The 12,705-nt window shown below is 41.6% G+C and overlaps 1 protein-coding gene across 1 annotated transcript; it reads left to right on the top strand.

Annotated features, from left to right (window-relative positions):
• The first annotated feature begins 7,029 nt into the window (after positions 1-7,029).
• Positions 7,030-7,899, top strand: LOC139742741 (beta-3 adrenergic receptor-like). Its single transcript, XM_071653265.1, has 2 exons — positions 7,030-7,471; positions 7,721-7,899. The coding sequence occupies exons 1-2, from the start codon at positions 7,030-7,032 to the stop codon at positions 7,897-7,899; spliced, it is 621 nt and encodes a 206-aa protein (XP_071509366.1).
• Positions 7,900-12,705: the final 4,806 nt, after the last annotated feature.

Genomic DNA, 12,705 nt, shown 5'->3' with positions numbered 1-12,705 from the left:
ATGAACTCTTGAATGAATCCCATAAGGATTGGAACGATCATCTCCCAGCATTTCCACTGATTCCCACTGATCAGTTACTAGCCTTCCCCTTTAATAAGGAATGAAAAGAAACAAAGAACATATTCTAGTATTTTGTAAATGTGTGCGTGTATGTACGTGTCTGTCTGTGTGTCTGCGTGTATCATCTGACACCAACGCTCACAAAAAAAGGTGATTGCAAGAATTATTGATTCATTCATGTTCCTTGTAACCCATAATACCACTCGGATTCCGCAAAGAAAACATTGCTTTGGTGACGCAGCACCTCATTAAAGCATCATAATCTTAGGCATCCCTTTAAAACATACAGGACGTGATAGCCCACCGGACAAAATTCGATCGACTGATATCAAAAGGGAGGATTTTAAAGTGCTTGCTCTAAAAAATTAATCCTGTTCAGAAATCAAGCACGATCAGGGCGATGCGAGTAAAACGTTATTGAGGTCTATGTCATCAACATGATAGCTTGAATCTGTCTGCCTGAATTTAATACACCTAGCTGTTTGGACTGTTCTTCAGGGCTGCCTGAAGGTTCATCGCCTGTTGATGAAATTATTTGTAAATACTTAGATCTCTATTACCTTGGCCACTTTCATTGAGCCTCTCGAAAGTATCTTTATTGGCCCACCTTTGTCTTCGATGTTTCATATAAACTTGGTCGAAATGCCATGCCTTGCCTGTCCGCTGCTTCACCAAAACAGCTCTGGAGACAAAGTTATTAAATTATTGTTGTTTTTTATCAAGGAGCTACTCCAGGACATCTGTCTTACTGACATATTATCAATGTAGAACTCAAGCAATCATCGGCATGAAGACAATCACGTCATACTCGCTCAAAATACTATCCAAGTGCCGCGTGGTTATGTCTGAACTGCTGGTGTGCAAAGGTCACAGTATCGTGGAGTCCAATGACTTCGATCAGACCCTGCACCTTATACTTCGCAACTCATGAGACTCTTTATCATCGTTGTTAGCCTGACCATGTGAAGAAGATGGAAGCAAACATGACAAGCCCCATGAAAGACTGTCCAGGCCTTTCTCGGCTAAACGTTATCATAATCTTAGCGTACATGATTCCGGTGTCATTTTTTACGCTTGTTGGAAACGCGTTAGTAATATTGGCGGTTGTAAGATATCGTCTGCTGCGTACTCCGACAAATCTGATAATCTCCAGTCTGGCACTCGCCGACCTTATGACAGGATGTGTTGGTATTCTTCCATATCTCATCTTCAATATCACGGGTGACGTCTTACCTTGTAATTCACTTTATATCGTCGTATTCTCAACCCCCATGTCCGTGGGTATGGCTGTGTCTCTGTTACATATCATTGCCGTGACTGTCGATCGTTTCATCGCCGTGACACTGCCACTGCGCTACTCTACGATAGTAACTTATCGTCGCCTCAAAGTCATCATTACTTCCTTGTGGATCATGGGTTCCATGCAGATTGTCCGGTCCTTGCTTCTAGTGTTAGTAGACAAAAAACTGCCAACCATTAAATGCTTTGGAGGCAACTTCGTGGACAGCTCATTGGTAGCCTTCAATTCGGTACTCTGTGGTGTCTACGTTTGCACTTTTGCTGTTCTCATCGTCCTCAACGTTCGCATTTTGCAGATAGCAACGAGACAATCTCGTATCATCTCGACTCGGAACCAAGCTTCGCGCGAGAAGCCGATTGATCGTCTAAAAGCGGCAAAGACGATTTCGCTGATCGTCTGCATCTTTGTTGTCTGCTGGCTCCCTTCCGGGGTCGCATTCGCTCTGGAGCTATCCAAAGTAAGCACCGTTTGGCACTCTGCAATTTTTCAGTCGATGGTGACTGCGCAGGGCATAAATTCGGCAGTCAACCCTCTGATCTATGGCTGTAGGGATCGTACATTTCGAAAGGCGTTCCAAAAGATTCTTCATTGGGGGAACAAGCATTTTCATGGGAATGTCTAAGTCCCACGCATCTGATGTCGACTTCGAGATATTCGCTTAAAAAATTGAATCACGTGCTTCATTATATATTTCAACCTATGATGACAACCAATATCCTATATTTAAGCTAGGAACCCCTCTGTGCAGCAGCCATTGCCCACAGATTTTTTTTTAATCAAATGATTTCATCAATCTTTCGGGGTTTTTGTTTGTTCAAAGTTTACGATTTAAAACATTTAGTTGATCACATAATATGTGACAAAAAGCGTGTGATTGAATGAACCGTAATGCATCATTAACTTGTGAGTGGGACCACAAACCCGTAAGAGGTGTTTCAATGACAAGGCTCCACTGATTTGAAGCAGCATAAATTGAGAAAATTTAGGAATTAATCTTTACATAAATGCTTCATCTCACATATCGAAATGCCAAATTACAATTCATAGGGGTAAGCAGTTCGAATTTGATGCAAAACGAAATATGATTAGCGTGGTAAGGAGTAAAATCTCTTAAATCAAAATTTGGGTATTTGTGATGCTCTCAGTCACCAGTTGTTTGAGATTATGGTATGGACAAAAAAACAAACAAATGGAATTGTAGCCTACGCATTGACGTAGCCCGTCACGTTATAGGTACGAAAACAGTTACGTTGGCATTTCTAACAGGAAATTGAATGTGTTTAGAACAAAAAAAATAATAATTTCGGTTACTCATTGATTACGTAATATTGGAAATGGTTGTTTTGCATCCTGCTATATTCTGATCATATTCTGATGTGCCAGTCATTTGTTACATCTGTGTGTGTGTGTGTGTGTGTGTGTGTGTGTGTGTTTTGATAATAATTCACATATTGGCAGGTTATTGTTATGGCTCTTTGATTTACGTGTATTTAACACCATTTCCGCGGAGAGTTTAATTATTTTACTGCAGGAATGAAATTCAAAGCATCCAAGCAGTATTTCTCTTCTTTTTTTTTCAATTTCTCAAATGAGGACAATATGTCATACATATTTGTATATGAATATATATATATATGTTTGTGTGTGTTCTATGTAATTATATAATATTATAAAGAGAGAGAGAGAGAGCAAGAATATGTTCGTGATTATACACTTGTATGTGTCTATAGACAGGAGAGACTTGTGAAGCTCCGACATCAATCGATGTAATCTGCACTTGTGATTGTAACAGAAATCATTACGTGAATTTTTACGCAAAGTTTTATAAATATTATGGAACATGGAATCAATATTCCTTGTTAAGCTATAATATCAGAACCAATTTGAGAATAGTGTGGATATGCACTCCAAGCAAGACACTGTTACATACGCAGACTGACATCTAAAATTGGGCTAGTCGCAGGAAAGAAGCGAAATGTAAATATATTTCCCTTTTAAGGGAGAACATTATTCTGTGGAAGCACTTCAAAATCATCGTTCCTTTGCTTTAGTTTGGGAGGGGCATATCAATTACCTGTCAGGGATATTGCATCGTTACAGACACCCTTAATTACTTCTTGTCATCAGTTTTACTTCGTTCATTTTTGCGATATTGGAAAGGGTAGCGACGCAGTTTAAAGAAAGATCCGGTAACGTGGAAATTCATGGATGTCCGGAGTCATTCGGTGGACACCGGGGTACGCTCGAAAACCAAGAATAGCACCGGTCAGTGAACGTGTGCATTGGCGCTTACGCTGATCGGAAACATTCGACTCCAGTCGACGTTCTTCGGCTGTGTGCGTACTGACACAGAGATCGGTGATAAGGCTGTACACAATTCATAACGGAAATTCTCAAATTTATTCGAGCTGGGCCAGATAGCCTTCCCGCTCCATCGTGTCCCCATGCTACTGGCACGTTTCAGAGAGAATGGGCGTTTTGTAGGAAGTGCGTTTTCAGGACAAGGACGAAGCTTTCATTTTTTAGACTGTCAACTCAACTCGTTTCGAATAAAAGATTCAAATCTTTCGGCAAAATGAAACTTGGCTCCGCTTTGCTCTAGCAAAACTAGTAGTGTTTCCGACACGAACCTGTTCCAAAATACTAATCCTCGCAATTTCATCCAAATCCCATGCCGTGTTTCCAGAAAAAAAGGAAGGGCCAAAATTAGGGGATTCATTTAAGTACCCTTTAAATCCTATCTGATATTGTAATGTCCACTAAACGTACGATTTCACTTTGTATATGATACCGGCAAGGAGCTTTGAAGCTCCTTGATACCGGGGAGGAATTCGAAGTGTCTCCGGACAAAAGACCCTGCCATGGAAGCAAACAGCACAGTTCAAGATTCGGTGGTATCTCTAAGCTCCACTAATTCAGCATTGCTGCTGACGTATAATATATTTGTTATTCTGTGCATCGCAGCTGGAAATATTCTCGTGATTTTGGCAGTCTGTCGATATCACGATCTGCGAACACCGACAAATATGATCATCGCGAGTCTCGCCTTTGCTGATTTTCTCACTGGGTGCTTCGGTATTCCTCTGTATAGAATGTTCTTGAACATCTTCGAAAGCAGCCTACCGTGTACTCCAATGCGAGCATTCCTGTTCAGCTTGCCTGTGAGTGTGACTTCTACAGTTTCCTTCAATCATTTACTCGCAGTAACTGGAGACCGTTTCATTGCCGTGACGAGGCCGCTCCGTTATCACTCACTAGTGACAAATGAAAGAATAAAGTACGTGCTGCTTCTTATATGGGTAGTATGCACAGTAGCGACTGCGACGAGGTTGTTGACGTTTTTCGCCAATGACGAGATGGTAGGGACCATAAAATGCTCTGGGCAATTTTTTGTTCACCCGTCGTCAGTAGCTGTAAGTTCAGTATCTCTCGCAGGATTTCTAACTGTCGCCATCATTTTGTTGGCTCTGAATATAAGAGTTTTACAGATAGCCATGAGGCAATCGCGTATCATTGCAAATCAGAACGGGGCTTTCTACGAAGCTCGAAATCAGCACGACGCACGTAATGATCGTCTGAAAGCGGCAAAGACGATTTTCCTCATCGCATTCGTCTTCATTGTTTCTTGGACGCCAGCAGGAATAAAGGAAATCTTGGACCTCTGTGATATCCGAGGTCCATGGGACAATATTCTCTCCCAAGGTGTCTCCATCACACTTAGTCTTCATCCAGCCGCGAACCCTTTGATATACGGCTTCAGAGATAGTAAATTTCGCAGAGCATTCAAAAATTTACTCCGTCATGCCTTGAACGGAAGATCATAAACTTATACAGCCTCTTTGTCTGGCATAAATTTGGTCCCCCAAAACCAGTAACGTAACGGTTTTAGTCTATGTGATGAGGTCTAAACCTGATTTCATTAATGTTGACAGCTGAAATGTTCTTATTGCTTTTAATCACTCAAGTTGAGGTCAAAGTGGACCATTCAATTCCCGTTCAAATCCATTCTGTTGAATAGAGCAAAGTACAAAGAAACACGAGACGATGAAAATGTCTTTGAAATCCAGCACAAAAAAAGAGATCTATAATGTTACGGTTTCACTTGTTTCGAAGTATCTATTATTATATTTTATAATATTAAATACTATATAGGACGGATGCGCTCAAGGGCGGATGCTAAACGCTTAATCGACCAACATCACTTGCTCGCATCACGCCTAATTGCCTCAACAGTTTGTATGATTTCCAATTTTCCTTTCCTTTTCTTTATTTTTTTTTTTTGGAGTGTTTGCCTGAGCGGGTTCCTCTTTGTATTTTCCCTTCCAAAACATAAAACATAAAAGGAAAATAATATACAGATATTATTGACTCAATTAGCTCTCTGCAATACGTGTTGTCTAGCCGATGCGATATGATTGCTTTAATTGAAAATAGATTAACAACAGAATCGTCTGATCGTGATTGGCGTCAGCTTGATAACAAACTGTAATATGTCAGAGACATTATCATGAAATCATCTGACTGGTTTAAGACACTTGAAGTTGTCATCAAGCGCTTGTCCAGACTGGACTGCAAATTAATGTTCTAGCGCAAAGGTTGAATCCACCACTTTTAAAGTAGAGTAATTGTGCCTATGAACTCCCATCAATGAAAGGGATAATTGAGCAACGTTTACCAAAGTGACGGATGTCAAACATTAGCATTAATTAATCTAATTAACCCCAATTTTGCCCATGAAGTGAAGATACCAAGGACTGGTGATTAAATGGAAACGGCTTGGTGGTGGTTGTAGTTTACAGACACTATCGTTTGTGGACACCGGCATAACTGCATCACTGCAAGTCTTACAACTTACACCAGTTGTGAGTCGCATTGTACGGTTGTGTCGGCACCATCTGCTACCTCAACGACTTTCATCTTTACCCATGCGCTCGTCACACTTCTACAGGAGAAAGATGTTCATCTAAAGATGATCCTTGTTCATTTCTTCTAAAATTTTCAAGGCGTGACGAAGAGGAAAGAAAGGTCGTGTTAATATCGTGGACAGCACCACCTCCATTTCTGGTGTCTTGGCTGGAAGGTGTAGACTGTCCCTTGGTACTTGACTAACATTTACTGTTTCGCAGCATCTTCAACCTTGCGGTACTGAGGACTTTATAAAATGTTTTGATAACACATGAATACTTAAGTGTAACGGCTTACCCATTATTCTACTTCCTTGGCATTGCCACTGGTAACCCCTATGGATAGATCGAACGCTGCGGATACAGTAACCTGCTCAAATGCGTACTTATCAAGCGCAACCCATTTGACTACCTGTGCTTTTACACTTACCGAGAGTGCTCAACCTGAACGCTGAATTACAAACACGATTGTAATTACGATTTGAATCATCATTCGTTCACACGACCGAGGAAGGCTTCACGGGTTCTGGGTTTTAAAATTCAGAGCGAGTTGGGTAGCTTTGGTTTCTTTTCAAGTTCCCATCAACCACTCTTGAGCTGCCACTCAAAGAGCGTGTAGATCGATCTATCAATATCCTCATCGATGGTAATATTTATCGCAAAATGGCCACGGAAGAGAACAGACTTGATATGTTTACCGAGTTGAGTCACGAGAAAACATCCAGCTCTTTTAGTACAGCGCTACTCTTGACTTTCATTATGACAATGACTTTATGTAACATCATTGGCAATCCTCTTGTCATTTTGGCTGTTTGTAGATATCACCACTTACGAACTCCATCACGTATGATCATTGTCAGTCTCGCATGTGCCGATCTCCTGGCTGGGGTCGTTTGTATGCCCTTATACCTTTACTTCAATCTGTCTGGAGACATTCTACCCTGTACTCCTCGTAACATGGTCCTGTTTACATACCCCTCTACCGTAGCTGTCACAGTGTCTCTCTGGCACATACTCGCATTAACAATTGATCGGTTTATTGCCGTCACGAAACCGCTTCGCTATGTGACGATTGTGACGAGCGACCGAACAAAACGCTCCATTGCATTTGTCTGGTTTATGAGCAGCGCTACATTTGCGTTTCAGTCGTGCTATTTCTTAGCAAGGGACGAGGCCCTGGAAACCATCAAGTGTCCAGAGGCGCATGGTAATCGACTTTCCTTACTTATGGTAAGGTTATCCGCAATAGGAGTATATGCATTTGCTATCGCTTGTCTCACTACTTTAAACATTCGAATTTTGCAGTTAGCGATGAAACAGTCTCGTGTCATCGCAAATCGGATCGAAGCCTACAAAAATGAGGGTGAAGGAGGTAAAGCTGAACTTGACCGTCTAAAAGCAGCAAAGACAATTTTCCTCATTGTTTTCATTTTTGACATCTGCTGGTTACCACTAGCAATCTCTTACACTCTAAAACTGGCAGAACTCGACAGCAAGTGGCCTAACATCGTTTTAAAGATTGCGATCGCCGCATTTAGCGTGAACTCAGCTGTCAATCCTTTCATATACGGGTACAGAGATGTTGAACTTCGCAAAGCATTTATTGACATTTTCCGTAGGACTTTGAAAAGGTGAAATTGGAAGACCTGAAGATTGATAGTGATTGATGTCAACTTATAAACAAATGTAATACGTCAGAGACATTATCTAGGAAATCATTTGACTGCTATTAAGCACTTGTCATCCAGAGCAAATTGAAAATTAGTGTTCTACAGCAACGGTTGGATTCATTTCTTCCAAATGAGAGTTTTAGCCCATGAAGTCCAGTAAATAGATGAGAGAATTGAGCGGCTATGATATTACCGCGGAGATTGCTTTGAGTATATTAAACATTTGGATCTTTTGATCTTGTGAGAAGGCTTGCACCAGAAGTCGTATTAGGTGACGTCCAAACTTCAACGTTAGACGGAATGACGGATAGATTAAACTGTTGACACCACGACAATTAACCAACTAAACCCAGCTTCGCTCATGATGTGTTGGATGCCAATGATCAGACTGATGATAGCTGGAGTTTTGTTAATAAATTTAGTTTGCAGAAACCATCGTTTGTCGACACCTGCACACCTCATTCCTTGCTAGTCTTGCTGCGACCGATTTCACGGCATCCCTTCATCTCTCAAATACTACCTGTTGTCAGTCACATTGTACGGTTGAGTTTCCTGCACCCTTTTCTACATCATCTTTTCCCATGTGCTTGCAGTCACAGGGAACCGCTTGAATGCGTGATGTGCAAATTAAAGCTGCTTCTGGGAAACATTACGTTTTATCGTTAGTGCATGACAGACGCTCAGCACTGCAACAACTGGAGGCAGACGGTTCGACGAGCAAATACATATAAAAGGCCTACTAACAGTAGTTCCTATGACGCACTTGATATCAAAAGGTGATGACATATACGTCATTGTACGCAATAAATATCTGACCAAAAATTAATGTTTCTTTTGTCGAATCCACAGTCCTGCTTCTAGCCTCTCATTGTGTTCTTTTGCGATATTACTATCGTTGACAGCAGGCGACGGAAAGCGTTTGACAGGCTAACAGGAATATTAAAAGTAAGAATTAATTAATTTCAGTCATGGATATTTTCATGTCCAGGATGAAAGGCACTTAGCCACGCTCCTAGAGGAATAACGTGTTCATCTACAGATGATCCTTGATCATTACTTGTCTATCTGTAAGAAAGTCTGTGTTATCGTGGAAATCACCACCTCCAGTCTTGGTATTCTGACTGGAAGATGTAGGCTGTCCCTTAGCGTATTGCTAGGATTAACGAACTGCTACGTGACATTTTTCAACCTTGTGGTTAAGGTTTTGATAACATACGGATACTTACGGTTACGAGGTACCCATTCAACTTCCTTGAAATTCCCATTGGTAACCCCTTATATTTCAGTATACATGGATAGGAGAATCACGGGAACGCTGCAGATACAGTAACCTGCTCCAAGACGCGTGTGAAAAGCGCAGCTCATTTGACTACGATACTGCAACTAAGGAGGATCAGAGTATCAGGTCATAGCTCATAGGTGGTTAATAGAAGAATGGCCACAGAAGAGAACAGACTTGACATGCTTACCCAGTGGAGTCACAGGGAAACGTCCAGCTCTGTCAATACAGCTCTAGTCGTGACTTTCATTATGACAATGACTTTATGTAACATCATTGTTAATCCTCTCGTTATTTTGGCTGTTTCTCGATATCACCATTTACGAACTCCATCACGCATGATCATTTCCAGTCCCGCATGTGCCGATCTCCTGACAGGGGTCGTTTGTTTACCCATATACCTGTACTTCAATCTATCTGGAGACAATCTACCCTGTACTTCTTCGAACATGGTCCTCTTTTAATACCCCGTTACCGTAGCTGTCATGGTTTCTTTCTGGCACATACTCGCATTAACAATGGATCGTTTTATTGCCGTTACTAAACCACTTCGCTATGTGACGATTGTAACTAGTTATCGGACAAAACGTGCTATTGCATTTGTCTGGTTTGGGAGCAGTGCTACATTCGTGTTACAATGAATGTACAAAATGTAAGATACAGTGGATATGTTTCACTACGATCCATGCATTTCTGAAATGAATGGCAGTGCACCATTCAAAATGTCAATTTGCGAACTGACATCTTATGCGTTTATAGTTCTTATTCATTTGTTGTTGAAACTGACAAAATACCACCTCCCTGGTGAAGGCGGATAGATTCCACTGCTTATTACGAATTGCGAGATATTTGATGTTGCTACGACTTTCTTGCAAATCTGTGTTACCTGTAACATGCAAGAGGCGCAGCCGAAAGAAAGTTATAGTTCGCAACACATGCACTATCAGGTATTCACAATGACGTGCAACATCATTCTCCGTTGAAAATGCATTTTCACCACGTTCACTTACGCTCTCTCACAGTGCATATTTGTATTTTTGTGTGGTAAATACCAATCAGCTACATGTATAGAACCTCCTCAAAAGTCAAGACGTTTGAAAATATGTTCCAAACACACTGAGCACGAACTGCGATGTCACACAGCACGTAAACAGGTCTTTTGCACCGATGGGTTTAAGGCATCCGGTAATGACTTGCCAGGCAGTATTTAAGGCTTGCTCGATTTTGGCAGCAGGCAATCTGGCAGGAGCTATTCTACACCAGACAGGAGAAGCATACTCAGCAGTTGAGAAGCACGAGTCGAGAGCCGCAGAAAGAACAGGTCCGCGGTGCTGCTCTTCACTTGATGTTTGACATGTCAGCTTTGCCTTGGTTTAATTAGGCCAGTATGATCCTTGTAGGTGAGGGACCTATTTAGACTGCCACGTAAACAGATGGGCTTTGATGAGTGTGATAGAGCTGCTTCCCACGACACCTGACACGTATAGCTGATGGTTATGCTTGTCTGATCTTCAGATGAAAAGCACACAGGATTATGATATCGTTCTTCTCACTATCAGATGTCGTATCAGCAGATAGACCTCTGTTGATAAGGATTACACCGCCATGCTGATTATGGGGCCTCGATCTCAACAATAAGCGTCATGCCAGCTTATGATATGAATGAGGTGGATAGCAGGATTGCACTCGGTGTGTCCCTTGGAGACAGAGGATGTCACGGCTATACTGCTGGACCCTGGGGCTTGGCACCGTTGAGACCTTCAGTGTTCACAAATGATATCGGGATGCATCAGCTAATGGAAGGTGGCGTTGAGGCACCCTGAGACATCCGTAAAGTTCGCAAAAATGTTGCTTATGTAGTGTAGTCGGAGGATCGGCTGGTTAGGAGTAAAAATACTTATCTTCTACACACATGAAAACAAATATACACAATTTATTAGCTACATGGGATGACATACAGTTCCTTTCAGAGAAACAATTAGAAAATTTAAAAACATGGACCCGCACAACGATTTGCATTCCCACCTCTTTCCCGTTTAGGCACAAAACTAAAATTAGAATTATGTTTCTACACAATCGAATTATGTGTAAATAGAACCCATCAACCTACTTTAAAATCACTCCCTTTCAATAGGTCATGATATGCTAAGTGTATGTGTATAGCAGTCTTTCAAATTAACACAAGAATTGAGACATCTCTGTCACTGCCATCTATATTTTACAAATCCTACAAATAGTTACTTCTTGTCTTCGATATCACAACAAAGAAGGCATATATTGTTGCTCATTATTAGACTATAGTTGTCATGACATCCGTCATGGATGCGTCGATTGAGTTCATTATGACCAGAGATGAAAGGAAGAATTGATTGATGTGAGCATCTAGTGAGTGACATGGCAACAAAGGCTACAGAAAGCCACATGACAATCTCCAAGATTAATCTGCAAATTAGTGTTCGAGCGAACTGCTAGAATTCGTTATATTTTTCCCCTAATGGACATCAGACTCACTCGCTGTATGGTGGTGAGTGAATAGGGCGAGCTCAGTTTAGTTGGACAGCGCTGTCGCTTCGCTCGCCCGTTGTAGCCATCACACAGCGAGAGGGCCTTGACAAAAGGCTAGAGATCGCTTTGAGTTTCAAAGTTTTATTTGACCCTTGAATGTTTCATCTCGTTGAAAGGGTTTTTTACGAAAGGCGTATTTTATTTCCTGGCGCCCACATTTCAACACTCCGCAAAATGATGGATGCAAAAGATAACCTAACTTATGCGTTGGTGAACGACTTGCCGGTTACCACACTGCACATCGCTTTATTCTTGTCTTTTATGATACCAATAGTAATTTGCACCGTTTTGGGAAACTGTTTGGTGGTTTTTGCAGTCTACCGATCGCAGCGTTTGCGGACGCCGACGTACTTCAGCATTGCAAGTCTGGCTGTGGCCGATTTCCTTACCGGATTTGTCGGTATTCCTTTATATCTTTATTTCAACTTCTCAAATGCTACTCGTTGTGATTCTCCTTCTACGATATATCTTGTATCACCATTCACTGCCCTTCGTGCTTTGTCTTTTCTTCAAATGGTCACGATCACTGTCGACCGGTATATCGCAATCACCAGACCACTGCGCTACTTATCCATAGTGACTGTTAAACGCGTCCGTGTTATGATAGTCTTTACCTGGATGACATGCATCGCGTTCTTCGTGACACGATCGTATTTGCTCGCATCCAAAAACACCCAGGTGATTACTATCAAGTGTCCCGGAATTTACTTTGAGGACCCCTATCTATGGGTCGTGAATCTGATCGTGCTTGTAAGCAGTACTCTTGCATTCCTCGTGTTGACGGGTATCAACGTGCGCATACTACGAATTTCTTTCAAACAGTCCCGCGTGATCTTTCAGGTAAAAGAAGCGATTGGAAGGAATCAGGGTAACCATGAGATATCGATCAAGAATTTGAAAGGGGCCCAAAATATCTGCATCATCGTT

Source organism: Diadema antillarum, unplaced genomic scaffold, assembly GCF_040938485.1.
Source record: "Diadema antillarum isolate AM-2024a unplaced genomic scaffold, OU_Dant_1.0 seq00001018_RagTag, whole genome shotgun sequence".
NCBI lineage: Eukaryota > Metazoa > Echinodermata > Echinoidea > Diadematoida > Diadematidae > Diadema > Diadema antillarum.
Note: the sequence above shows the minus strand (reverse complement) of the source record. Positions and strands in the feature narration are given on the sequence as shown.